General features: G+C 42.6%; 2 protein-coding genes across 6 annotated transcripts in view; one reads left to right on the plus strand and one right to left on the minus strand.

Moving 5' to 3' along the window:
- LOC135097345 (muscle, skeletal receptor tyrosine protein kinase-like) overlaps window positions 1-15,165 on the plus strand; it is a 40,888-nt gene extending 25,723 nt beyond the window's left edge. For 3 of the 5 annotated variants that reach the window (XM_063999145.1, XM_063999144.1, XM_063999143.1), the window contains 9 exons: window positions 1-154; window positions 533-576; window positions 703-855; window positions 1,197-1,383; window positions 1,826-2,092; window positions 2,629-2,750; window positions 3,231-3,404; window positions 3,739-3,897; window positions 10,767-15,165. The exon at window positions 1-154 is cut by the window's left edge and continues 848 nt beyond it. In XM_063999145.1, the coding sequence (XP_063855215.1) occupies window positions 1-154; window positions 533-576; window positions 703-855; window positions 1,197-1,383; window positions 1,826-2,092; window positions 2,629-2,750; window positions 3,231-3,404; window positions 3,739-3,897; window positions 10,767-11,102 (1,596 nt within the window). In that variant the 3' untranslated portion in view covers window positions 11,103-15,165. The remainder of the gene's footprint in view (window positions 155-532; window positions 577-702; window positions 856-1,196; window positions 1,384-1,825; window positions 2,093-2,628; window positions 2,751-3,230; window positions 3,405-3,738; window positions 3,898-10,766) is intronic. The other 2 variants (XM_063999147.1, XM_063999148.1) reach the window with 2 other exon arrangements.
- A 272-nt stretch (window positions 15,166-15,437) lies between these two features.
- LOC135097346 (obscurin-like) overlaps window positions 15,438-27,500 on the minus strand; it is a 13,340-nt gene continuing 1,277 nt past the window's right edge. The window contains exons 2-12 of the mRNA XM_063999149.1: window positions 27,099-27,263; window positions 25,561-25,736; window positions 24,852-25,153; window positions 24,195-24,359; window positions 23,393-23,559; window positions 22,783-22,982; window positions 22,502-22,616; window positions 21,498-21,678; window positions 20,695-20,920; window positions 17,112-17,217; window positions 15,438-16,517 (exon numbers count right to left, since the gene is read on the minus strand). Coding sequence (XP_063855219.1) covers window positions 16,389-16,517; window positions 17,112-17,217; window positions 20,695-20,920; window positions 21,498-21,678; window positions 22,502-22,616; window positions 22,783-22,982; window positions 23,393-23,559; window positions 24,195-24,359; window positions 24,852-25,153; window positions 25,561-25,736; window positions 27,099-27,263 — 1,932 coding nt within the window. The 3' untranslated portion in view covers window positions 15,438-16,388. The remainder of the gene's footprint in view (window positions 16,518-17,111; window positions 17,218-20,694; window positions 20,921-21,497; window positions 21,679-22,501; window positions 22,617-22,782; window positions 22,983-23,392; window positions 23,560-24,194; window positions 24,360-24,851; window positions 25,154-25,560; window positions 25,737-27,098; window positions 27,264-27,500) is intronic.

The following is a 27,500-nucleotide window of genomic DNA, read 5'->3' on the forward strand; positions in this document are numbered from 1 at the left end:
CCCGCCCCCCGTGTCTCCGTGTGCGCTAACAACCCCTGTGGCATGGAGCCCTCGTGCCACGCCAAGAGCAGCGTCCCTCGGGGTTTCGTGTGCTACTGTGACGATAAGTCGTTGGTGGAGCCCGGGGCGTCCTGCTCCTCCCGCGGTGCAGAGCGTGAGTATTGGTGTGTGTGTGTGTGTGTGTGTGTGTGTGTGTGTAAGCTTTGGTCAATAAACTATCTATCTATCTATCTATCTGTGTTTGTGTGTGTGTGTGTGTGTGTGTGTGTGTGTGTGTGTGTGTGTGTGTGTGGTTGTTTTATCATTTTTTTTTATTTCTCAGTGCCTTTTTCCATAATTTTTTCTCTCTCTCTCTCTCTCTCTCTCTCTCTCTCTCTCTCTCTCTCTCTCTCTCTCTCTCTCTCTCAGGCACTAATTTTCCCTATCATCATTATCTTTTCCTTTCTTTTCCTGTCGTATCTTTACTGCCACCCACTCAATACAATTATGAATCCATGTTCCCCTCCTTGTGTAACGCCCGTTTTCTTTGCAGTGCCGATACACCCACCCCCCATATCAGTCAACAGTCCAAAAGAGGTAAGTTATGACGTCACTAACCCCTTCAACCAATCACAAACAAGATATCTCATGACGTAACTTAAACACACTGAACCAATCACTGTGGGGTTTGAGAGTGACGTCACGGTGCTTTTATCCAATCAGTTCCGGCCCCTGTACTCCATGTGGCTGGTGGGCGTGGCCTCATTGCTGGTGGTGATGATGATAATGCTGGTGTTTTGGAGAAGAAAGAGCTTATGTGCGTGGATTAGACACCGACATAGGGAGAAGAAGCCAGGACAGGTGAGAGACGGACAGGTAAAGAGATAGATAAATAAGAATCCCATTTACAAAGAGGTTGATAAGCATAGGGATAAAGAGAAAAAGAGAAAGGAAAAAGATGAGAAAGGGAGAGGAGAAGGCCATTAATAAAGATAGGTAGTTTGATAAGCACAGGGAGAGAGAGATAGGTAGGTAAGAAAGAGGTGAGAAAGAGATAGGAAGGATATAAAAGGCGAAATGTACATGGAAAGATAGGAAAAAAATAGAAAAGATGAAGAAAAACTAAAAAAAAATGAATGGAAAGAAAGAAAAAAATAAGAAAAAAAAAATGCTAAGAAAACTTTTAAAAACCTTCCTTTTTTCACCGCCCCCTACAGCAACCGAGTGACTCCATACCCAAGCACAACTCCCTCGTGGCTTACAACTTCATTAGCAACCCCAACTATTACACCCAAGGCCCAGACACTCTGCCCGTCCACACCCTGCCCGTGCACCTCATCCACCCCGAGCAGATCTCCTTCGTCGGGGAGCTGGGAGAAGGGTGTTTCGGCAAGGTGTACAAAGGTGAGAGTGGGGAGGAAGGGGAGACTGGCTGACTGATTGAGAAAGAGAAATTGGTTGACTGACGGATAGAGAGAGAGAGAGAGAGAGAGAGAGAGAGAGAGAGAGAGAGAGAGAGAGAGAGAGAGAGAGAGAGACTGGCTAACTAATTGACTGACTGAGAAAGAAAGTGACTGGCTTACTGACTGACTGGCTGACTGATCAATTGAGAGTATAAATCCATTATATAACTAAGCTTCCCATTTTCTGTTCCATTTTCTACGTTAAAAAGTCCAATTTTTTCAGTACCACAATCCGCTTTTCTTCCCCCGTTTTCTTTCACCAGAGAACATCAATACCCCATTTCCGTTGACTAGAGAATAACCACACTCCGCTTTCTTTCACCAGACAAACCTAGACCCCATTTTCTTTCACTAAACTAACCTACACCCGTTTTCTTCCACAGGCACATACAGTTCATGCTGCCCTGAGGCTTTAACCGAGGGAGAAGTAGACCCAGAAGGAGGAGGAGGAGGAGGAGGAGGAGGAGGAGGAGGAAGCCAGCAAGGGACAGGAGAGGAAGAAGAGGAAGGAGGGAGACAAACAGTGGCAGTGAAGGTGATAAAAGAGAGTGTAAGCGCAAGAGGAGAGGAAGATTTTATGAGAGAAGTGGAGATTATGTCAGCTTTCTCTCACCCTAACATCCTCACCCTTATTGGCATTGTGGCTAAAGGTACGTGGAAGAGGAAGAGGAGGAGGAGGAGGAGGAGGAGGAGGAGGGTAATTAAAAGGTACATGGTATAATTTCTTTCTTTTTATTCTTTTCTTTATTTTTTGGTGGAAATGTCTTGAAAGATGAGAAAAGGAGGAGAAGAAGGAGGAGAAGGAGGAGGAGGAAAAGGAGGAGAGAGAGTAGGATAAGGAACGGATCCATCTCTCTCTCTCTCTCTCTCTCTCTCTCTCTCTCTCTCTCTCTCTCTCTCTCTCTCTCTCTCTCTCTCTCTCTCTCTCTCTCTCTCTCTCTCTCTCTCTCATATTTTCTCTTCCTTTCTTTATTTCTCTTCATTTCCTCATTCCCCTTCTTTATTACCTTACCGTCTTCCCCATACGTATTTTTCCTCATCCCCCTTCCCCCTTCTACTTATTTCTCACCTTTATCTTCATTTTCTTTCCTATTTTTCTCCATTCCTTCATCCTCAACCTTCTTTTTCATTATCTCTTCCCGACTAACGTATTTTTTCTTAACCCTTTCCCCCTCCTCCCCCCCAGGCAGCGGAGGAACCCCCTGGATGGTATTTGAATATATGCCTTATGGAGACTTGGCAGAGTTACTAAGGTCGTGTGGTCCAAACTTCTACTCTAATCACACCCCTGTAACTTCCCTCTCCAAGGTGGGTAGTAGTAGTAGTAGTAGTAGTAGTAGTAGTAGTAGTAGTAGTAGTAGTGGTGGTGGTGGTGGTGGTGTTGCATTGTGTGTTTTTTTCATATTTTTTTTCGTTATTTTGCTTATTTTTCTATTTTTTTCATAACTTCTTTCTGTTGTTTGTGTGTGTGTGTGTGTGTGTGTGTGTGTGTGTGTGTGTGTGTGTGTGTGTGTGTGTGTGTGTGTATAAGTGTGTTTTCCTGTCACTTTCTCTATTTTTGCCTTTATTTCCTTCACCACTTTTTTTTTCATTTTTCTATCCTGCTACCGTGTGTGTGTGTGCGTTTGTTAGTTACAATCACCACTGTCCCCTTCTTTCCCTTTCGGAGTGTGTATGTGTGTGCATTTGTTTCCTCACCGCTATTCTCTCTTTTCCCCGCCAGAGTATGCGTGCGTGCTTGCGTGCGAACCTGTCTCTCACCGCTATTTTTTTTCTGAACCCCGCCAGAATGACCTGCTCCACATTAGCGTGCAAATCGCCTCTGGAATGGAATACCTCTCCTCCCAGCACTTCGTCCACCGTGATCTGGCGTGTAGGAACTGCCTGGTGGGGGAGGACCTCACTGTTAAGATATCAGACTTCGGGATGTCCAGGGATGTCTATACCTGTGATTACTATAAGGTAGGTAGGGAGGAGCCTTCTGCTTTACTATCTCGTCCTCTACTCAAGGTTTTATGTGTTGGGTAAGAGGGGAAGTCTTTTTACTATTTTCTAAAAAACTAACCTTTTTTCCAGTTATCTTCATGCAGTATCTTCACCAACTATTTATTATTATTCTTCATTAAATCTTCCTTTTATTTTTCCAAAGTCAGTCTTCATACAAACTGTTTATTATCTTTTTGAACAATTAACCTTTCCTATCCAATTATCTCCACCCAGCATCGTTACCGACCCTAAACCTAACTAGCTAGTGTCGTTAAGCCCTCAGCGACCGGCCATCTCTCGTCCCTGGCAGGTTGGAGGTTCACGCATGCTGCCCGTGAGGTGGATGGCCCCGGAGAGCATCATGTATGGCAAGTTTACGCTGGAGAGTGACGTTTGGTCCTTCGGTGTGGTGCTGTGGGAGATATACTCGTTCGGGAAGCAGCCTTACTACGGAAACTCCAATGAAAATGTAAGTGTTTGGGTGCCTGTTGTTGTTGTTGTTGTTGTTGTTGTGGTGGTGGTGGTGGTGGTGGTGGTGGTATTTGAATTCTCGTCTTCCTCTTATTTTTTTTGTCTTCTTCTTCTTCTTCTTCTTATTATTATTATTATTATTGTTGTTGTTGTTGTTGTTGTTGTTGTTGTTGTTGTTGTTGTTGTTGCTGTTGCTGTTCATCATCATCATCATCATCATCTTCGTCCCCTTTTTGAGTTGGCAGATTTAAAGAAGTGCCTGAGAGAGAGAGAGAGAGAGAGAGAGAGAGAGAGAGAGAGAGAGAGAGAGAGAGAGAGAGAGAGAGAGAGAGAGAGTCGAAGAGGATGGTGAGAAAGGGTTAAAGAATGTGTGTGTGTATGTGTGTGTGTGTGTGTGTGTGTGTGTGTGTGTGTGTGTGTGTGTGTGTGTGTGTGTGAAAAGAAATTCATTGCGGTGAATTGATCTGAAAGAGAGAGATAGATAGAGAGAGAGAGAGAGAGAGAGAGAGAGAGAGAGAGAGAGAGAGAGAGAGAGAGAGAGAGAGAGAGAGAGAGAGAAGACCTTGGAAGAAATTTGAGTGAGAAAAAAAAATTAAAAACTCTTCCTCCTCCTCCTCCTCCTCCTCCTCCTCCTCCTCCTCCTCCTCCTCCTCCTCCTCCTCCTCCTCCTCCTCCTCCTCCTTCTTCTTCTCACCTCCCGTGGGATGGAAGGAAGTGTGCCGAACGCTAACAAGACTCAGGAGGGAAGAGGGGTAAGAGGGGGAGGAGGAGGAGGAGGAGGAGGAGGAGGAGGAGGAGAACTGTGGTGGCCTTTGATACTTGAGCGTGATGGAGGTAAGGAAGAGCATAACAGAACGACCCTACTGTTGGAGGAGGAGGAGGAGGAGGAGGAGGAGGAAGAGGAAGAATGAAGGACTGGCTGGAGGAGGAGAAGAAGAAGGAGGGGGAGGAATGGTGCGGTTTCCTTTACCTCCCACGCTACTCTTTCCTCCTCCTCCTCCTCCTCCTCGTCCTCCTCCTCCTCCTCCTCCTCCTCCTCCTTCGCCACTTTCATTTCTTTCATAAGTTTTATTTGTTGCCGTTAGAGAGAGAGAGAGAGAGAGAGAGAGAGAGAGAGAGAGAGAGAGAGAGAGAGAGAGAGAGAGAGAGAGAGAGAGAGAGAGCATATCAGCCAATCGAACCACTATACCAGTCCTGCCTCAGCCAATTAAAATGCGCCGTGACGTCAGAAGTGTCAGGGCCAATTAGAAGCCTCTATTTCCGTGAGGGAACCAAACAGCCAATCACAGCGTCAGGATCCTTCACACGCCTCGGCCAATCAGCGTCAAGGTGTTATAGTTGTGTTGGGTGGTGTGCTTGTTGTGTGTATTGCGTTGTTTGTGTTCTTTGTTGTTGTTGTTGTTGTTGTTGATTGTGTTGTTGTTGTTGTTGTTGTTGTTGTTGTTGTTGTTCTTACTGTTGTTGGTGCTACTACTACTACTACTACTACTACTACTACTACTACTACTACTACTACTACTACTACTACTACCACTCCTCCTCCTCCTCCTCCTCCTCCTCCTCCTCCTCCTCCTCCTCCTCCTCCTCCTCCTACTCCTACTCCTACTCCTACTACTACTACTACTACTACTACTACTACTATCATTATTATTATTGAAACCGAGAAATTATGCTTATATATATCTATGCTCACGGTACACACACACACACACACACACACACACACACACACACACACACACACACACACACACACACACACACACACACACACACACACACACACAGTCTTCTTTTGATGTAATTAAGGGCATTATCTATCAAAAGGTGTAGTGAATAATGTAAAATAATTAATTCTCTCCCTGTAAATTCATCTGAGCAAAGGAGAATTACCTAATTATTTTGGGAAACCTGACGAGTGATGATAGTGATAATGGTGATAGTAATAATAGTAATAATAGTAATAATAATGATAACAACAATAAGAGTAACAACAAAAATGCTAATAGTAAAAGTAATAATAATAATAATAATAATAATAATAATAATAATAATAAGAACAAGAAGAAGAAGAAGAAGAAGAGGAAGAAAAGAAGAAGAAGGAGAAGAAAACGAAAATACTCACATCAACAACAATAGTAATAACAACAATAATAATAATAATAATAATAATAATAATAATAATAATAATAAGAAGAAGAAGAAGAAGAAGAAGAAGGTTAACTAATTGAAAATTTATCTATACATGGAAAAGAGAGAGAGAGAGAGAGAGAGAGAGAGAGAGAGAGAGAGAGAGAGAGAGAGAGAGAGAGAGAGAGAGAGAGTGTCAGTGCCTGTACGTGTGTGCGTGCGTATATTAACAAACTTAACACCCTTTTATCCCCCTCTCTCTCTCTCTCTCTCTCTCTCTCTCTCTCTCTCTCTCTCTCTCTCTCTCTCTCTCTCTCTCTCTCTCTCTCTCATACGTTTCCCTTCGTGTCTTAGTAACATTTCATAGGCTCAAGAGCTTATGCATGTCACCACGCCCCCTCCCCCTTCAGTAGGCCTAAGGATTTTGTAGGGGCGGGGGGCGGGGTGCGTGACAAAGGCGCAGTCCCCCCTTATCACCGGCGATCATAGAAAACCGAAGTGTGACAGAAAACGGGAGATGAGGTTTAGATGTTGAGGAGACGCATGCAGGGAAAGATTTTATAGGCCTAAAGAGAGAGAGAGAGAGAGAGAGGGAGAGAGATTATTTTTTTCTTTTCTCCTTTTTTCTTTTCTCTTTCTTTTTATTTTTTTTTGTTTCTTTTATCTTCTATTCTCCTTCACTCTTGAATTTTATCTATTCCTCCTCCTCCTCCTCCTCCTCCTCCTCCTCCTCCTCCTCCTCCTCCTCCTCCTCCTCCTCCTCCTCCTCCTCCAAACCTTTTGAAACTTTTATCTTCACATCATAAAGAAGAGGAAGCCTTTCTGTCTCTCTCTCTCTCTCTCTCTCTCTCTCTCTCTCTCTCTCTCTCTCTCTCTCTCTCTCTCTCTCTCTCTCTCTCTCTCTCTCTCTCTCTCTCTCTGTTTCCTCATTCTTTCTCAGCTTCTTCTTCTTCTTCTTCTTTTCTCCTTGTTACTACTACTACTACTACTACTACTACTACTACTACTACTACTACTACTACTACTACTACTACTACTACTACTACTACTACTACTACTACTACTACTACTACTGCTGCTGCTATTACAACTACTACTACTACTACTACTACTGCTAATAATAATAACAGAATAATAATAGTAATAACAATAAAAAGAATAGTAAGACTAGCGCAAGTAACCCAAACATCCTTTAGAGCGTCTTGACTCCGGGACGGTTTGTAGAGTCGATTTTCTACCATATAAGTACAGACCTCCTCTTGTGGTCACTTCCTTTGATCTCCACCTCCTCCACCTCCTCGTGCACCTCCTTTACTACCTCCTCTTTCATCTCCCTACCCTCCTCCTCTTTCTCCTCCTCTTCTTCCTGCCCTGCGTATAAAACACACAGATAGAACAGTCCCCTGATTTCAGATAGTCTATGACGTTTGTTTACACGTTTACCAATGCGCCGTCTGACCTCCCGGAATACTTAAACTAGAGAGAGTGAGCGCCGGCGAGGGGAGAGTGGAGAGGGGAGAGGCGTGGTGAGGGAAGCTAGCTACTTGAGGGGCAGGACACAGCAACCCCTTGTTCCCCTCGGCTGCTGTGTGAACGAGGGGAAGAAGAAGAATCAGTTTAAACGCGCTGCCCTAGATGGCGTGAGTGCATGGAGTCTTGACGGTAGGAAGGGAGAGGTGGGTGAAGGGAACGGGAGGGGTATAGAGAGGGAGGAGAAGAGGGGAGGAGGTAGGAAGGGAAATGGGTGATGCTGTTGTCGTTGTTGTTATTACTACTACTACTACTACTACTACTACTACTACTACTACTACTACTACTACTACTACTACTACTACTATCGTCATCAGCAGCAGCACGTCACATCTGCGCCCAGCTGGCAGGAAAAGAGTTGCCACGAGGGTATTTTTATTTTTTTTTTTCATTTTTTTTCCTCTTTCTCCGTCGTATTTAAGTTTTTTTCCTGTTTTTTCCCCACACTTTCAAAATATCGCAAGTTTTCCTCGATAATTCTTTTTCTTTTCATTTTTTTGCGCTTCCTTTTCCTCTCCTTATTTGTCAATATTTCTTTCCTTTTATTTTTTCCTTTTTTTTCTGGTACAGCGAAATTTGAATTCAGACAGACAGACAGACAGACAGACAGACAGACAGACAGACAACTTGGTATTTCCCTCAAGAACAATTATTATTTTCTCTATTTTCCATTTTATCTTTTCCTTTTCGTTCACTTTTATCACATTTTTCATCTCTCTCTCTCTCTCTCTCTCTCTCTCTCTCTCTCTCTCTCTCTCTCTCTCTCTCTCTCTCTCTCTCTCTCTCTCTCTCTCTCTCAAAGCGAATATTGTTTTCTTTCTGCCTGAGGAGAATTTTTTTCTCTCTTATCTTATTTTCAGGAGGAGGAGGAGGAGGAGGAGGAGGAGGAGGAGGAGGAGGAGGAGGGGGGAAGAAAGGAGGAGGAGGAGGAGAAGAAAGAGCAAAACGTATCTGGTGAAGAAATAGAAGGAGCAGAAAGAAGAGGAGGAGGAGGAGGAGGAGGAGGAGGAGGAGGAGGAGGAGGAGGAAAGAAAAAGAAGAAGGAATGGAAAAATTGGGAAATAGATCAGATGAAGAAGAAATGAAAGAAGAATGAGTCTTTAGAAAGATGGAAAAAAAAAGGAGGAGGAGGAGGAGGAGGAGGAGGAGGAGGAGGAGGAGAGAAAGAAGACATTGATTGTTAAATAAGGATAACATTATTCACAAAAGACGTTTATGTGTGTGTGTGTGTGTGTGTGTGTGTGTGTGTGTGTGTGTGTGTGTGTGTGTGTGTGTGTGTGTGTGTGTGTGTGTGTGTGTGTGTGATTACAGTGAGTTTTTTTTTCGTAGCAGAGAGAGAGAGAGAGAGAGAGAGAGAGAGAGAGAGAGAGAGAGAGAGAGAGAGAGATTAATAACGTTTAGAAGATATTAACACAAAAATTATCATCATCATCATCATCATCATCATCATCATCATCATCATCATCATCATCACTCCGTTTTCTTTTTTCCTTTCACCCCCTCAACATGTCACGGATATTTTTCTTTTCCACACACCTCGTTTTCTTTCTCATATTTGCCTGTCACTACCAGTCCGTCTCTCTCTCTCTCTCTCTCTCTCTCTCTCTCTCTCTCTCTCTCTCTCTCTCTCTCTCTCTCTCTCTCTCATTTTTTCCCCTGTTCATCTCGCGTTTTCTGTCTTGTCTCGCGGCTTTAGTGTTTCCCGTTTTTTTATGAAGAGAAGTGACGGGTGACTATTTTTAATTTGGCGAAGAAGAGGAGGAGGAGGAGGAGGAGAAGGAGGAGGAGGAGGATTAATAAGAAGATTAAAAAGGTGGAGCATGAGGAGGACGAGGAAAAAGAAGAATTATTAGAGGAGAAGGAGGAGGAGGAGGAGGAGGTAGAGGAATAACAATAATAAGTAGAATATGAGGTGAAGAAGAAAAAGGAGGATGAGAAATAAGAAAAAAATGAGGTGGAGAAGGAGGAGGAGGAGGAGGAGGAGGAAGAAGAAGAGGAGGAAGAGGTAGAGGAGAAGAAGGAAGAATAATAAGCTGATGTAGAGAAGGAGGAAGAAAAATAAGAAGTAGAGGTGGAGGAAGAGGAGGAGGAGGAAGAAGAGGAGGAGGAGGAAGAGGAGGAGGAGGAGGAGGAGGAGGAGAAGTCTGTCCCCAGCTGGTGTTCTTAAGTGTGATATTTTTATAGAAAATGGAAAACCGTTCACTTTGAAAGAACAAAAAATGGGAAGTTATTTATGTAGATTTTTTCAACTCTCTCTCTCTCTCTCTCTCTCTCTCTCTCTCTCTCTCTCTCTCTCTCTCTCTCTCTCTCTCTCTCTCTCTCTCTCTCTCTCTCTCTCTCTCTCTCTCTCTGAAAGCATCGTTATATTTTTTAATAATATTCTAAAGACAAATTTTTTTATTGTATCTTTTCTTGTTATTCTTGTTCTTTATCTTTCTCTTCACTATCTCCTCCTCCTCCTCCTCCTCCTCCTCTTCCTCCTCCTCCTGGCAGTGTCGCAGTGACAAACATATTTTCGTTCAGTTTTATCGAGAACGCAGGACTGACACAGGATCCTTTTTATCGCCTCTCGGAGTGGAATCCAATCGCCTTTCTTTGTCTTGGGCGTGGAATCGAATACCTTGTAGTAGTGTTCATCGCCTCTCCTTGTCTTAATAGTCTCGTTGACGACCCTCCTTTGTTTGCTCATTCGATCTTATTGTGTGTTGATTAGTGTGTGTGTGTGTGTGTGTGTGTGTGTGTGTGTGTGTGGGGGGGGGGGTAAGCAAGGACGCCAGGATGGATAAATAAATAATAGAGGAAAATCACTAACTTTGCCCTCCTCTTCCTCTTCCCTCCCTCTCCCCCCAACGGAAAAGTAAAGGAAGAAGTAAGAGAGGTGGGAAAAGTTATCAGTTTAATTCCTCCTTCTTTGAAATACTTGGCTTTGCGTGAACGAGAGAGAGAGAGAGAGAGAGAGAGAGAGAGAGAGAGAGAGAGAGAGAGAGAGAGAGAGAGAGAGAGAGAGAGAGAGAGGAGAGAGAGAGAGAGAGAGAGAGAGTAAAAAAATAATATATATATACAAAGATAGGTAGAAAATTTCAAAGTAATCCTTTTGACGTCACAGTGTCCAATTAATTACGTCATAAAAAAAAAACGAATAAAAAAAGTTAGCAAATTACTAATACCTTTTGTAACTAATGTATAAACGCCCTTTCTCTCCTTCAGGTGATGAAACTCATCTTCCAGGGGATCCTTCTTAGCCCCCCGGACACCTGCCCCCCCAAGGTGCGTGACATCATGCGCAGGTGCTGGGCGACCGACCCCATGGATCGTCTTAAATTCCCCGAGATTTTGGCCCACCTGAAGGGGATCCGGGGGGAGGGGAAGTGCCTCTCCCGACAGGACACCTCCCCCCGTGCCCCTGTGACCCCCAGCGGCGCCCCCGTCACGTACAGTCAGCTGTGTCTGCAGGAGGAGGCGGGAGGTCACTTAGATCAGGACCTGTACTTGGTGCCACGCCGAGTAGAGCCAAGGGAATACATGACAGTGCTCAATGTGTGACCTCTTGGGTGACCTGGTGTGACCTGGGGTGACCTGGGGTGTTTTAGGGTGTTTTTTGGGTGTTTTGATATTATTTCTGTGTATTTTGTGGTTGTTTTTTTGTGTGAACTCTTGTGTTCTGGGTGACCTGGTGTGTTCTGGAGTGACCTAGTATGACCTGCTGTGATCTCGTGTTCTGATGCGTTCTAGTTTGACCTGGCGTGACCTACCTTGACCTGACGTGACTCAGTGTGGCTCCTAGTGCAGTGCAGTGTGACCTCGTGTTGACCTCACGCCCAGCCGACCCCCTCCCACGTGACGGTACTTGACCTAACGTGACCTAGCTTGATGTTCGTATGATCTTAGTAAACGCTCTCTCTCTCTCTCTCTCTCTCTCTCTCTCTCTCTCTCTCTCTCTCTCTCTCTCTCTCTCTCTCTCTCTCTCTCTCTCTCTCTCTCTCTCTCTCTCTCTCTCTCGACCTGTGACATTCCCTTACCACCCTCCCTCCCCATATCATTTTCCCCCTCCCCCCTTTCCCTCCCCTTCCCCTCCCCTTCCTCTCCCACTTCCTTCCCCAGCATCATTCTGACAGGCGGGGAGGAAAAATGCTGATAATATTGTTTCGCAAGCGGAGAGAGAGAGAGAGAGAGAGAGAGAGAGAGAGAGAGAGAGAGAGAGAGAGAGAGAGAGAGAGAGAGAGAGAGAGAGAGAGAGAGAGAGCAGAATTGGAAGAAGAGGGGAAAGAAAGGAAAAAATGTAAGATAATAGATATAATTTTCGGTGTTTCCTCTTCCTTTTTTCCTTTTTTTTTTATTGTTGTTCCTCATTTCATCTTCTTCTTTTTCTTCTTCTTCTTTTTCTTGTTCCTCCTCCTCCCTCTCCTTGATCTTGTTCTTCATTTTTCTTCTCCTTCATATCCTCTTTCTCCTCCTTCTCTTTCTCATGTGTGTGTGTGTGTGTGTGTGTGTGTGTTTGGTTCTTGAGTGAAAAGTTACGTTGCTTTTCTGTATTACTTGATTTTTTTTCTTTTTATTTTAATCATATTTTCTTCTGTTTTTTTCTTTTTTCTTTCCTTTTATTGAAGTTTGTTTTTCTTCCGATATTTTTTTTTATTTACTTCACATGGTATTCAAAATTTCCTCATTTCTTTCCTCTTATTGAATTGTCTATGCGTCTGACATTCCATTAAATCTCTCTCTCTCTCTCTCTCTCTCTCTCTCTCTCTCTCTCTCTCTCTCTCTCTCTCTCTCTCTCTCTCTCTCTCTCTCTCTGGAACCTTTTCTTTAAATATTTAGTTCTGTTATCTATTATTTTCTTTGTATTATTTCTTTTAATTATCTTATTCGTCACTTACACTTTAAATTTTCTTCACATTTCTATTCTATTTTCTTTTATCACTATTTTCCATAACCATTTTATTCTGTGTGAGCATTATTCTTCTTTATTACCCTCTATTCCCCTTATTTATTCATTACATTAAATATTTTCCCTTTCCGTTCAACTTCTATTTTCATTACACCCTCTTCTTGTCAGTACCCTTTCCCCCTCCCCCAATGAACACACCTGGCACCTTGGAGACACACCTGGGCGGGTCACTTGGGCCTGATTAATTAACCTGAGGGTGATTCAATCTGTGGACAATACCTGTTTACCGTAGAGGCTTATTAAGAGTACCATTAATTAATATGAAACATACTCATAATCTTGTTAATGGTAATACTTATGGCAATACAGGGAATTTCTTTTATATTTGTACTTATTTTGTGTTGTTTTGAGTTGGTTAGTAATGTATTAGTGTGTGTTATTATTGTTGTTGTTGTTGTTGTTAGTATTAGTAGAAGGAGTGGTAATTCATTTGTTTTAGTTTTGTTTGGTTTAAAGTCAAAGGCAATGATAATAATGATGATGATAATAATAATAATGATAATGATAATAGATGATAATAATAAGAATAATATTGATAGTAATAATGTAGATGTTGATACAATAACAACTACTACTACTACTACTACTACCACAAGTAATAATAATGATAATAATAATAATAATAATGATAATAATAATAATAATAATTTGTGAGATTTGACATACATTTTCTATGAAGATACTTAAATGAACTACTAATGGCATTATTATTATTATTATTATTATTATTATTATTATTATTATTATTATTATTATTATTATTATTATTATTGTCATCATCAATCAGTACAAAATATCAATAATGGGAACACAAATATTATAATACGAGAGAGTAATGTTAATTTTCCAACCTGTAGTATTTAATTATTTATAGCAAGCAAAGAAAACGGAGTGTTTGGAGGGGAGACTCTCCTAATAGTCACTAATGGTGCTGTTTGTATCTGTTTATTCACCATGTCTTTTTAATGTCTCAAAAAGTATTCTTAGGAGAAGATTTGCTCGTAAAGTTAGTCCATTTAAGTTTTGTCTATTTATAAATTAGAATTTTTAGCAGTTTATTTGAGTTTCCCCTCTGTTTGTGCTTTTTTTTTATTTTTTTTATTTAGTTTAGTTTACCCACTGTTTCTTAATTTTAGTCACCCCCGTTTTTTTTTAATCTGTTAATTTTTTTTTAGTTTATCAGTTTCATATTTGACTTTCCTCATTTGTTTTCTTTTTCATTTTTTTTTTTTTTTAGTTAAGTTCGTCGTTAAAACTTAGCTTGTCACATTTTCTTTAAGTTATATATATTTTTTCTTTATCTTATTTTTAGCGTGCCTTATTTCCTACAGTCTACCTTTTATTCCAACCAGGTCCTTCATTTTATCCCATTTTCTACAACTTTACCTTCTTTTTCTTAATATCCACCCTCTTTATTCTTAAAGTGGCCAATATTTTCTTAAGTCATCCCCTTTTTCTTAGCGTTTCCCATTTTCTGTAGCCTTTATATAGTAGTAATAAGAGAATCATAGTTAATTTTATGGTTTCTTAATTTTCTACAATATAATCTTGTAAATAAAAGAAATAAGGGAGGCCAGACTTAATTATTATTATTATTATTATTATTATTATTATTATTATTGGTATTAGTGTTTCTATTTAGCTTACTCTCTGACTGGTTCCCGTTTCACGTTTTCTATGCCTGTATAGTAGCTGTAAGTTGAGTTTACCTTTTTTATTATTATTATTATTATTATTATTTTTAGTTTAGTCTTATAAGTGCTCCTCGTTTCCCGTTTTCTTTGCCCTGTACAGTAGCAGTAGTAGAGACAAGCACTGAATTTATCTTTCTTTTAAGGGTTCTTTTATAGTTTACTCTCTTAGTGTCCCCCCTTCCCCCATTTCCCGTTTTCTTTAGCTTGATTCTTTTTCCAGTTTACCCTTAAAGCCTCCCGTTCCCGTTTTCTATGGCCAGTACAGAGTTTACCTTACTTTATATAATTTTTTTTTTCAGTTTACCCTTAGTGCCCCCCTTTTTCCCGTTTTCTGTGGCCTGTACAGTAGTTGTAAGTGAGGGTTGCCTAATGTTATTGTTCTGTTCACTGTCTACTTGAGTGTTAGGGTTGACCTGAGGGAGCCGGACGCTCTTGATTGGTTCAAAGTAGCAAAAGGGGCGTGGCTAGGATGTTTCTCGCATCTCATTGGCCAGTTGACAGTAAGGGGACGTGGCTAGGCTGATTCCTCGTCTCTGATTGGCCAGTTGACAGTAAAGGGATGTGGCTAGACTGTTTCCTTGCCCCTGATTGGGCTGAAAATAGCAATGGGGCTTGGCTATGGTGTCCACTCCTCTCTGATTGGCCAGTAGATGTAAAAGAGGCGTGACTATGTTGTTAAATCGCTCTTCATTGGCCAGTAATACTTAAAGGGGCGTGGCTTGACGGCTCCCACCAATCGTATGCTTAGAATTGTTTGTATGAGAAAACTAACCACATTTTTGTATTTTTGTGAGTGTACAGAAGGGGGGTAGTGACGGGAGGGGGTAGCTGTCATACTAACAAACATGCTTCTGTCGTAAAGCATTGTATTCTCCCTGTATACCCTGTCAGGGCCTGTATGAAGACCTGTAATGATCAGTATTAATACATTATACACTAATACAGTAAAGGAAGGAAGTTGTAACGCCGCCATTTTTATTGTGTCACTCTTAGAAAATTCCTTTTAGTTTTTTTATTTATTATTTTTTTCTCAATCAGTGCCTCTCTTCCTCCTCCTCCTCCTCCTCCTCTTCTTCTTTATTTTTTGTTCTCTTTTATAACATTTCAATTCATTCTCCTCTCTTATTTTCTTTTTTCTTCACCTTTCCTTTTCTTTACAATATTTATTCTTTATTTTCCTCTTCCTCCATCATTCAGAGAGAGAGTGAGAGAGAGAGGAACAAACAAACATACATAACGATGCCATGTGTTCATTTATTAATCATTTTTTAATACACTGTACATCACTTTCAACATCTCGTGACGTCACCAAGGCTCGACCAATCACCAGCCTTCAATACATGACGCCACCGAGGCTCGACAAATTACCAGCCTTCAATCTATGACGTCACTAAGGCTTGACCAATCAGCAACCTTCAATCTGTTACGTCACAAACAAATCATCATAAACTACAAACAGTCTCACTTGGAGGGAAAAAAATAAAGGAAAAAAAGAAAAGAACTGATAAATTGACAAGGAAAAAAGATAAGGAGGAAAAAATAATGATAATTCCATCTACTATTAGCTACCAAATAAAATACTTTCGTTTACCATAAAACTGCTACTAGAGAAAACGGAGAAAACGAACGAAGAAAACGGGAGGAAGTGGAGTATCACTATAATACCCCTATATACCTTTTTTTTTTCTTTTTTTTCAACTGACGTGTTTTTTTCCGTATTAAATTATCGCTATGGGAACAAGATACGAGATATACTTAGTGAATACAAATACACAGCGAATCAAGGAAAAGAAAACGGGAAAAAAGTCTCCTCACAGTGGCGGGAGGAAAGAAAATGAGTAGTCTCGTTTTCTGTTCGGGATAAATACAGCGTTTCAAGGGCAGACTTAGATTAGATTTAAACAAGGAAACCTACTAATAGGGAAGGAGAGAGAGAGAGAGAATATAAAAGACAAGAAGAAACAGCTTAAAGAAAGAATCAATATTTTCCTTGTTAATTCCTTCCTGATAGACACACAAAGGAAGACAAAGAAAAAAAAAAACACCAAGGCGCAGAAACTATCAAGAAAATGAGAGACTTTCCATATCCCATAGAAAACAGGGAAGGCATTACAAGAGCAGGGGTGACTAAAGAAAACGGAGAAATAGGGGGTGGATATCTTAGGCACCACTACAACACTACATTAGCTAAACAATACACAAGTTTTTCGTGTCATAAGTTATCGTAGGAGGGAACGCAGCATCGTTGAAGTTCAGAAGGTTGGCTGATTTGATAGCAACCCGCACTCTGGCCTCGTGGTAGCTCCTGTCGTACTCCTGAAGGGGGCGCAGCCGTAGGTAAGAGACAGAGGGAGCAGGCCAGGGAGGAGAGAAATGAAGGAAGCGGAACGGTGAGCGAAAGGTGGAGTGGGGAAAAGAGAGTATGGAGTAGAGGATTAAAGAAAAAAATAGGGTTTAGGAGGAAAGAGAGGGAAAGAAATGAGGTAAAACGAAGGGAAAAAGGAAAGAAAGGTGATAGGGAGGAGCGAAGGGGAGTATGGAAGAGAAAATGGAGGAAAAAAAGGTATCAAGGAAGAGAAGGAGGAAAAAAGGAGGACGGGAAAAGAAGGAAGGAAGGAAGGAGGGAAGGAGGGAGAGAAAAGATGGTGGAGAAGGAATGAAGGAAGGAGGGAAGAAAGGAAAGAAGGAAGAAATAACAGAAGGAAAGAAAACAAGGAAGAAAGAGAAGGAACAACGAAAGAACAGAGAAGTGAAAACGAAGAAAGGGAAGAAGAAGAAGAGGAAGAAGAAAAGACGCAACATTAGAACAATAATAATAATAATAATAATAATAATAATAATAGTAATAAACACTTTAATATATAGCATTTATGTAAACTCGTCCCTCCCCTCTCTCTCTCTCTCTCTCACCTCTAGTCTGGCGCCGTAGAAGGTAGCTCGCTCTCTCCTCCTGGCCATGTAGTCACTTTCGACCAGCCATTTGTGGTCCCAGCATTCCTCTACCGTGGGTCTCTTGCTGCTCAGGAGACAAGAAAACAATTAAATATATGCTCTACGTGTTCTGAAACCCTTCCACACCTCTTATTTACTTTCCAAAGGCTGTATTTGAGGCTACGAATGTTTCCAAGGATGATTGTATGGCTCTAGCGATAGATTAATAAGGCTTTCGTATTATTTATTAGGCTAGTAATCTGTGGCCTTTGAAAACACTCGTGGTGATGTGATTTGGGTTTCCAATGTGTGTTTTTTTTTATGGTTTTGGTAATAGATTAATAAGGTTTCTGGATAATTAACAGGAGAACTGGACTATTGACTATTGAGAACCTGACTAGTAATCTTTGTAGCCTAAGGGGCCCAGACTAGCCATCACACAAATACACACAGCATTCGCACGGGTGGAAAGAGATAGTAGTAGTAGTAGTAGTAGTAGTAGTAGTAGTAGTAGTTTATCTGTCTGTATACCAAGTTGGCAATCACACACACATACACACACACACACACACACGTATTTACACTCCCAACCCCGTCAGCCTTGGGTGATATAGGGACAGTCTCGAGAAGCACCCTGCTGTACCCCATTAACTAAGGCATAACAGTGATACGGAGCCTAAAAGTAGACTAAAATGCATGATTGTAAGGTAACAAGATAGATAACAACAGATTATGTGATGATAATTCCAGTAATCGTAGTAGAAAATAATATTATGTTCGTGGTAAGCAGAAGCAGAGGTACCAACCAAGCCGACATTCATATTTTTCTTATAATACGTAAACTTAGACTGGAGTTCCATGCAGATATGATGAATATCAATAAGAACATGGATAATAATTATTCCAGTCACCAGAGATTAAAGAAAGTAGAGATAGGCTTCGTGTTAAAGGAAAATAGGGCTGCCAACTGTACCAACACGACTGATATAATTTTTCTTTCACTAATATATAATTTAGACTGGAGTTCCATACAAACATGATACATAATAATGATAATAACATCGATAATAATTATTTCAGTCAATAGAAATTAAAGAATATAGAGATAAACTTCGTGTTAAAAGACAATAGAGCTGCCAACCGTACCAACACAAATATAAATTTTCTTTCAGTAATCCATAATTCTCAAAACAACAGAAGATACACACATATAAAACAAAACATAACAACTACTTTAATAACAACCTCAACCATCAAAACTCTAAAATAATAAGATAAACCAATCCTTGAGAGAACTCGGTAAGGTTGGCACTTCTGGTCGGTCAACCGGGGTGGCGACAGCGGTGTAAAATTACTAGTGAAAATACGTTATTTTTGTGTGACGCGGACTTGGTGACGGTGCCTCCTTCACATCACAGCTGTAGTAAGTACCAGAGAACCCACAGTAAAGAGTTGACGATGTTGTGACGTGTGGGTATTTATTTAATTGTGTTTTTGTCTGGTTACCTGGTGACGTGAACAGGTGGACGGGAGGCGGGTCAAGGACGAGCCAGTGGAGGTATTTGCTATATTGTAAGTCTTTTATTGTATTTCGTTCTATTTAGTGCATTTTGTCATGTTTTTAAGGGATTGCAATGCGTGTGTGTGTTTGTAGAGAGAGAGAGAGAGAGAGAGAGAGAGAGACTTGGGCGATAACTAGGAGGTTAAGGGTGATATAAATGCTCGTTTCCCGGCTCTCTCTCTCTCTCTCTCTCTCTCTCTCTCTCTCTCTCTCTCTCTCTCTCTCTCTCTCTCTCTGTGTGTGCGTGTGTGTGGAAATTCTAAATATTTACAAGAAACACTGTCTCTTAATAACACAGCGACTTAACGACCTAATGAGCCTGGCTACTTAACAACCCTTCACTAATCCTCTCGTTCATTGTTCGCTAGGTAATTATTTACAAAAGTAATTATTTTTCGTAACTATTTTAGCAGTTGCTGTAATGATATCTAGTGTATTGCTAACTAATTGCTATTTTACCGCATGTGTTAATGGTAAGCTTCTTTTATCGCTATCATTAAATTAAGTGTCTAGAGTGAGGAGATAGGAGACTAGCATTACTTGTATATCTTATCTACGTTATTTTTATTATTGTCACACTTTTAATACCTCACGAGATCATAATGGCACGGTTTTTCATCGCTATTACTAGATTCTTGTTGTCCTTGACCAGTGTCCTTCATACATTAAAAAAAATAAATAAATAAAATAATTGCCTCGACTTACGAAATAGAGAAATTTATCAATAATATACGTAATTTCTTTCATTTTTTCGGTTTGACGTTCGGATTCTACAGTTGGAGGGGAAGGGGGTAGATGTCTGTAAGGAAGGACAACAGCTGTGTGCGTGCGTGGGTTAGTCCAGTTTCCTACGGCAGCTAACGAGCCAACAGTGTCATCAGCCATACTGCTTCCTGTTCTCGCACGCTAATGTATTCTCTCTCTCTCTCTCTCTCTCTCTCTCTCTCTCTCTCTGTGTGTGTGTGTGTGTGTGTGTGTGTGTGTGTGTCTCTCTCTATCTCTCTCTCTCTTAGTCACATATCTGGTAGGAGGCAGTGCTCAGAGTGTGTGTGTGTGTGTCCAACCCTCGCTGGCCTGTCCCGAGTCTTATAGAAGCATAATACAACGTTGATTCATGTATAAACCACTATGTATACAAACTTAATGATGAATACCCTTATATCTCCGCTTCCTCATGATCGCAAGAGCAAAGCTGGCGGGAGATCAAGTTGTCATCCCTTTCACTCGTTTCTCAGTAAGCAGGGAGTTAGGGGGTCAAAGTTCATCTTAGGATGCTTTGATGGTGAAGGTAATCATGTACAAAGACAAGGAGGTGGTGTATCTGAACAGCGTGAGTGGTGAGCGGAGGGGAGGGCACGTGTGGCTGGCTGTGTGATGAAGCGATCTTGGGATGGAATGTTGTTAATATATTTGGTGTCAATGGCCCTTGAGATAATTGGTTTACTTTCCATATCTCTTCGCCTTTAATGTTGCGAAAAACTTATCACACTTTCTCCAGATTCATGTAAACACTCTTGGAAGCACTAATGATTATCAATAAGCTGTTATGACCGACCATAAGTATTTTCATGGTAGTTACTCCTCTGATCTTGTTAACTGCGTGTCTCCTCTCCTCCCGCGTTCTCGCCTCTATTCTGTCCACTTCTCTAATGCACAGGAGTTATCTGTATCTGCTGGTAAACTCTGGAACTCCCTGCCTGCTTCTCCATTTTCTCCTTCCTATGACTTGAGCAAGAATGAATTAATATTCCCAATTATTCATCCCTCTTGCTGGTGAACTCTGGAACTCCCTGCCTGCTTCTGTATTTCCTCCTTCCTATGACTTGAACTCTTTCAGCAGGGAGGTTTCAACACACGCTCATTTAATAACCCTTTTTTTGGCATACCTTACATAACTAGCACCTGAACAGGCCCCTTTTCTCCTTACCCTACGCTATTTTCATCACCCTTTACTGACGCACCTCTCAGATAAAATAAATAAATGAATAAATGAAAGCTTACCTCGGGTCACGCTTGAAAATCAGCATCAGGAACCGCACCACCTCCTGACTCACTCCTGGGTTGAGATATTCCAGCTTAAATCTCGAGAATTGCACGTTTTCCTTTGTGTCCTCGTCGTCCACCCCTCCAAAGGCGCTCCTGCCGGCGAGGAGGGCGTAGATCACACAACCAAGGGACCACACGTCACTGGTTGGGTGTGCCTTCTTCTCTAGTATAATTTCTGGAGCTGTGAGAGAGAGAGAGAGGGAGAGGGAGGTTAGTTTTTCATGTAGATAGATATTGTTGGGGTGTTTTTTGGATTTTGTGTGTTTTTTTTTGTATATTTTTTAAGCGTGAAAGTTTGGTTATTTTTTTTTTATTTTATTGTTCGTTTTTTTTATTTTTTTTTAAATTTTGTTTTTGTGCTACACATATGTTCGCTTTTGTTTTCGTTGTAGTGAATGGAGTGGCTTTTAGCTGACTTTCAGGGTGTTGTTACCGCGCGCCCACACACACACACACACACAACACAACACAACACACACACGCAAACACACACACACACACACACACATTGTCTTTCCTACTGTTATCTCTTTCCCACGTCTCCTCCCTCCCTTCCCCCTTCTCCCCTCACTCTCCCCTCACCTCTCACCCTCACACACACACACACACACACACACACACACACACACACATCTACCTTAATCTCTGTTTCTTCATCCCCCGTTCCTTTCTCCCTCCTCCCTCTCCTCTCCCTGTCTTACTCCTCAGCCTTACCCCCCACCCTCCCTTCTCCCCCTCCCCCTCCCCTGCCGCCTCACCTGTGTAGTCAAGGGCGCCGGATGGAGAGATATCAGAACCCAAATTAGACATTTTCTGAACGCTGCCAAGGTCCACCAGCTTCACGTCACACCTCCTTGTAGACACAACCACTATGTTATCAGGCTGCACGTCCAGGTGACTGTAGCCCCGCCAGTGCAGGTAGGACAGGGCGTCGAGTACCTGAAGGAGGCGCAGAAGGCTACTGTTAGGTAGATAGATTAAATTGCTTTGCGGTGTGGAGGTGATATTTTGCTGTGTTTTGGATTGGTGTGACTGGAGCCCCGCCAGTGTATGCAGGTCAGGGCGTGGAGTACCTGAAGGAGGCGCAGAAGAAGGGGTACTGTCAGGTATTGTAAGGTTAGGAGGGCTTGGGAGTGTGTGGATGGCATGTGGATGTGGTGTCCTTTGGCTGGGTGGGTGGATGTGTGGGTGTGACTGGAGAGAGTACGTGAAAAAAGTGTGTTTTTATGCTTTTCCTACCTTTACAATTCGCCTTAAGCTGACAATCTTCTTTTCTCATAAGCTTCGTCTCTTTTTAAAATCCTTCCTTTTAACTTTTTTCTCGTAAGCTTTTTCATAACAACTTCCCTCATAATATTGCAGTCTCTCCTCGTCACTACAGCTCCCTGCGTCTCGAATCCTTTCCTGACATCAGCCTTTCTACTTTTCTTGTTTTTTTCCTGTCAGTTTTTCCCCTTCAATCTTGCTGTTTCCCTGTAAATCTCTTCCTTCAGCCCTCTTATATATTTTTTCCTCCATCTGTCATTTATTTCCCTGTAAGCTTTTCCTCCAAGTCTCCACCTCTTCCTCTCCCTGTAAATCTTTCCTCCAACCCTCCTCTCTTCCCTCTAAACACTTTTCCTCCACCCTCCTTATCTTCTCCAAGCTTGCCACTTTTCCTCCACCCCTCCTCCTCTTGTACTTATCTCCCCATAAATCTTTCCTCCACCCTTACTCTCCTCTCTGTGGTCACCTGCAATCAAGGCCAAGTGAGGGGTGTTACCTGCGAGGCGACAGTGTACACGTGTTGCTCATTGTACTGATACTGGGCAGCCAGGTATGTCAGGATGTCCATGCCACTTAGAGGCTCCATCACGAAGAAGGTGAAGGCGCCCACGCTGCTCAAGGAGAGAGAGAGAGTGATAGTTTGGTAGTAAGTAATGGCTAGGTGGATAGAAGGCTGCAACTCCACTTTTTAAACACTAATTTCCATATTTTCACTAGCGGTAGTCTGTGAAGCATATCTACACACTTACACACCTGCCATTACACGTGCGTTCTCACCTGTACGCCTCGTGAAGCTGTACAATTCGCTCGTGTCTCATGCTGCTGTGTACCTCGTATTCATGCTTGACTTCGCTCTCTCTGTCCTTGTTCTGCATCACCTTAAGGACAAATGTGCGCTGGTCATCACTTCTCACACATTTTGCGATTGTCCCATACCTGCCGCGCGACACCTCGGCCACTGGGTTGTACTTTCTTATCTGTTGGAAAGCAAAAAGTCTTGTTTACCTGTGAAAGTTGTGTGTGTTTTTTTTATATATTTACTTGTTTGTGTTTGTTATTCGGTTTTCGTGAGTTTTTATAGGCTTGTGAAAAAGGGTTAAGGCTTATAGGCATGTTTTTAAGTTGTGTTTGAAGTTCCAGGTGTGTGTTTTTATGGGTTCTGTTTAAGTTGTCTGCTTTCTGGGGTGAGTGGTGGTGGTGGTGGTGGTGGTGGTGGTGATGGTGGTGGTAGTAGTGAGTGATTATGTCTGTATGTCTTTATCTTGTAAGTTGTAAGGTGCTTCTATTCACCCAACCATCCAGACACCCAGACATACAGACAACACTGAACCAGACATCCACCCATCCACCCATCCATTCATCCACCCATCCAGACACCAAACCGTACCTGCAGTTCAGCATTTTCTCCCGTCTTGAGTTTCACAGGGTCCAGTTCTTTAGAATAATCAATCTCTCTTCTGTCAGGGAAAGTTGGAGGTGTCCTGCCACTCTCCGTCTGCTTCTGTAGCTGTAGCATCTGCTGGGACACCACCATCTTGCGGGCACCTGTCACTCCTGCAGAAGGCGTGGCCAGGGGGGTGGTGAAAATGTAAAGGGGAGTGATAGAGAAAGAGAGGAAATAGAAGGAAGAGCAAATGATGAAGGAGAAGGGAAGGAGAGAAGGGAGGGAGTGGAAAAGATAAACAGGAAAGGGGAGAGAAAGAGAGAGAAAGAGAAAGAGAGAGAGAGAAAGAGAGAGAGAGAGAGAGGGAATGATGAAATACCAGTTCAACTCTCACACAGAATATAAAAATAACTGTCTGACTGTTTCCCCCTCACTTCCCCTTCATTTCCCCTCACTTTCCCTCTCTCACTTTCCCTCAACTAACGGTGCAGCTTCGAATTGTTCCTGTTCCCTCGTTGTCTCTTTTTCAATATAGTTTTTCCTCTCTTTCTCCTTACCGTCTCATATTTCCATTTGTTTTCCCTCATTTTCTTATCCTTTCCCTGTTTCCCCCCACTTCCTCCTCATATTCCTCTCTTTCCCCTTCAGATTTCCTCCTCTTAACCCTTTCATTATCCTGTCTCATTTCCTAACGTTTCCCTCACTTCACCCTTCAGATTTCCTGCTCCTAACTTTTTCATTACCCTATCTCATTCCCTCATTTCCCTCTCTTCCCCTCACTTCCCCTCACTTTCCCTCAACTCACCGACGGCGTGGGTCTTCGTGGCGGGGCTGGCGGGCGAGGCGTCCCCCCAGCCCATGAAATTCTTGGCAGAGACACGATAAAAATAAGTTGTGTCTGGCGTTAGTTTGGACACCTTGTAGAATTCGTGGTCGATATTGTCAGCTACGGTTGTCCACTTGGCTTCACCTGTTGGGGGGGGAGAGGTGGTGATGGTGGTGGTGGTGGTGATGGTGGTATATGTCTGTCTTCCTGCCCGTTGACATGAAGTGAAGAGAGGTCATACAGTGGGCATGACCTTGTATAGAGCTTGTATGTCTCTTTATTGTAACATTTCAGTGGCGTTAATTGGTCTGCCATTAGAATTCCTTCTCTATTTATTGTTCCAGGGCTCCCCATAGACGAGGGTGATTAGCAGATAGAGGGAGAGAGAGAGAGAGAGAGAGAGAGAGAGAGAGAGAGAGAGAGGCGGAGAGGGACAGAGAATCGTGGAAAGACAAATAGAGAGAGAGAAATGAAACACGAATAGGAAGAAAAAGGAAGTGACACACACACACACACACACACAAACACAAACACACACACAAACACCCTTACCATTACCTCCAACACACAAACAAGCACTCCATTCCTTATCCCCCCACACTCTCACCCCTGGCACACCCTCCCCTTCACACTCACCACTCATCTTCATCTCCAACATGTAGCATATGATCCTGGCGCCTCCATCATCAATAGGCGGTCCCCACTTCAAAAACATTTCTGTCTCCCCAACTTGGGTGACTTCAGGTGTGTCGCAAACCCCCGGTAGGTGTCCTGGGAGCAGCCGGAACTTGTGGGTGACCTGCCCTGCTTCGTTACGTGCCACTACCTTGTACAGACCAGCATCCATCTCCTTGCATTTGCTGAAGCTGAGGGTTGACCTTCCCCCCTTCGTGGTAATTGTGACACGCTGGGAGTCCGCAAGGATGGCAATGTCGTTTCTGTTGAGTGGGTTTGGTTGGGTTAGGTTTAGTTTGGTGTGTGTTTGTTTGTGTGTGTTTGGGTGTGTTTTGTTGTGTTTTTTTTGTCTTTTGTTATTTTTTCTCTTTCTCTTCATCTTTCATTCGTTCTTTCTTTCCTTCATCCCTCATGCCATCTCTCAATCTATCCTTCCTTCCTTCCTTACATTCATCCACTCATCTCTTCCACTCTTCCTAGCATCCATCAACATATTCATCCATTCCCACACTCCCTGAACCCAACCATCCAACCTTCCATTTCTCTTTCCCCCTCACTCACAATATACAAAACACACTTATGCACCTCCACTCCTTCCCTTCCCTCACCATCCCTACCGCTCCCCCTCTTGCCTAACACCATCCTCACCATTCTCTCCACTCTTACTCACTTGAACCATTGTACTCCAGGCTCGGGTACACCAGACACTGCCACCGTGAGATCAAGTTTACATCCTGGTGATATAGCAGTAGTTTGAGGCTTCTCTCTCATAAATGGGGCTGTGTTGGGAGTCGCTCCTTCCTTGACCTCTCGCATCCTCTCCGTCAGTGCCAGTCGCGTGGTGACCTGTGAAGGGGATGTGTGTGTTTGTGTGTGTGTGTGTGGATAGGTTAGGGTAAGAGTGTAGGGTAGGTAGGGGGGAAGAAAAGGGTGAAAATGAAGAAAAGGGGAAGATTTGAGTATATGTACAGTAAGAATGAGGGAGATCTTGAAATGACCTTTGATCTTTCATTCTTTGACCTTCCCTCTCTCTCTCTCTCTCTCTCTCTCTCTCTCTCTCTCCTTGCCTTCCTTATTCGTGACCTTCAATATCCTTCTGCCTTCCTTCCCTCCTTCTCTCCTTCAATCTCATAACCTTTTTTCTTGACCTTTCCTCCTCCCTTCCTTCCACCTTTTAACCTCTCTCCATCTCTGCCTCTTTCCTCTACCTGTACGTCTTTCATCTATTCCCTCCACCTTCCTTTTCCTCTCCTTTCCTTCATTTGTTTTCCCTCCTCTCATCAACATTGTCGCTCCTTACTTAACCCTTTTTCATCTATCTTTCTCTGTTCGGCTACTTTTCTTTCGTTTTTTCTCGCTTTTCCTTCCTTTCTTCAGTTTCTCGTTCATTATTTCTTGTTCTCTCGTCTCTCGTGGAAATCTGGTCGTCTCCTAACTACAGGTGAATTTAATTAGCTTTTTTTTTTTCAACTGTGTCGTCAGTGCTGGAATAAATAAACAGGCTTTCACTGAAGAGCTATTATGAAGTTGCTAATTGGGTGTAATCTAATAAGGAGGCACAGTGGTCGGTTTTACGTCAGGCATGTGGCAGGTACGATATTTTTTAATAATGCCACAAATTACGAGCTGGTTTTCAGTCTTGCCCGCACCTAACCTTACGTAACCTGACCATCTAACCTGACCTGACCAAACCAAACAGCCTAAACTGTCTTAACCAAACCAAACCCCAAAAATGCAACCAAACCTAACCTAACCTAACCAAATCTAAACCAACCCAACTCAACCCAACCTAACCTAACCTAACCTAACCTAACCTAACTCAACCTAACCTAACCTAACCTAACCTAACCCAACCCAACCTAACCTAACCTAACCTAACCTAACCTAACCTAACTCAACCCAACCCAACCCAACCTAACCTAACCTAACCTAACCTAACTCAACCTAACCTAACCTAACCTAACCTAACTCAACCTAACTCAACCCAACCCAACCTAACCCAACCCAACCCAACCTAACCTAACCTAACCTAACTTAACCTAACCTAACCTAACCTAACCTAACCTAACGTAACCCAACCCAACCCAACCCAACCCAACCCAACCCAACCCAACCCAACCCAACCCAACCCAACCCAACCCAACCTAACCTAACCTAACCTAACCCAACCCAACCCAACCCAACCCAACCCAACCCAACCCAACATACCTCAGTCTTGGAGGAGCGAGGCAGATCAAGGGCACAAGTTTCCATTCTGCCCCTGATGAAGCTGACTGTTTTCCTGTCAATCATTCTCCTTCTCCTTCTGTCTTCGTCAATTTCCTCGTCCATTACATCTGTGAAGCGGCGCCTCTCGTGCACAATGGGGATCATCTGTAATGGGGCAGGTAATTGGGCTGTTAATGGGTGTAATGGGTGGTGGGTGTAATGTGTGTGATTTAGGGGGGTCTTGTTGGTAGTGGAAGAAATGTATGGGGTGTTTATGGGGTTTCAAGTGATCGGCTGTGATGGGTGTGCGTTGGTGTGTGTGTGTGTGTGTGTGTGTGTGTGTGTGTGTGTGTGTGTGTGTGTATGTGTGTGGAGGGGAAGGATAGCAAGAGAGAGAGAGAG

The sequence above is a fragment of the Scylla paramamosain genome, unplaced genomic scaffold (assembly GCF_035594125.1).
Source record: "Scylla paramamosain isolate STU-SP2022 unplaced genomic scaffold, ASM3559412v1 Contig18, whole genome shotgun sequence".
Lineage (NCBI taxonomy): Eukaryota > Metazoa > Arthropoda > Malacostraca > Decapoda > Portunidae > Scylla > Scylla paramamosain.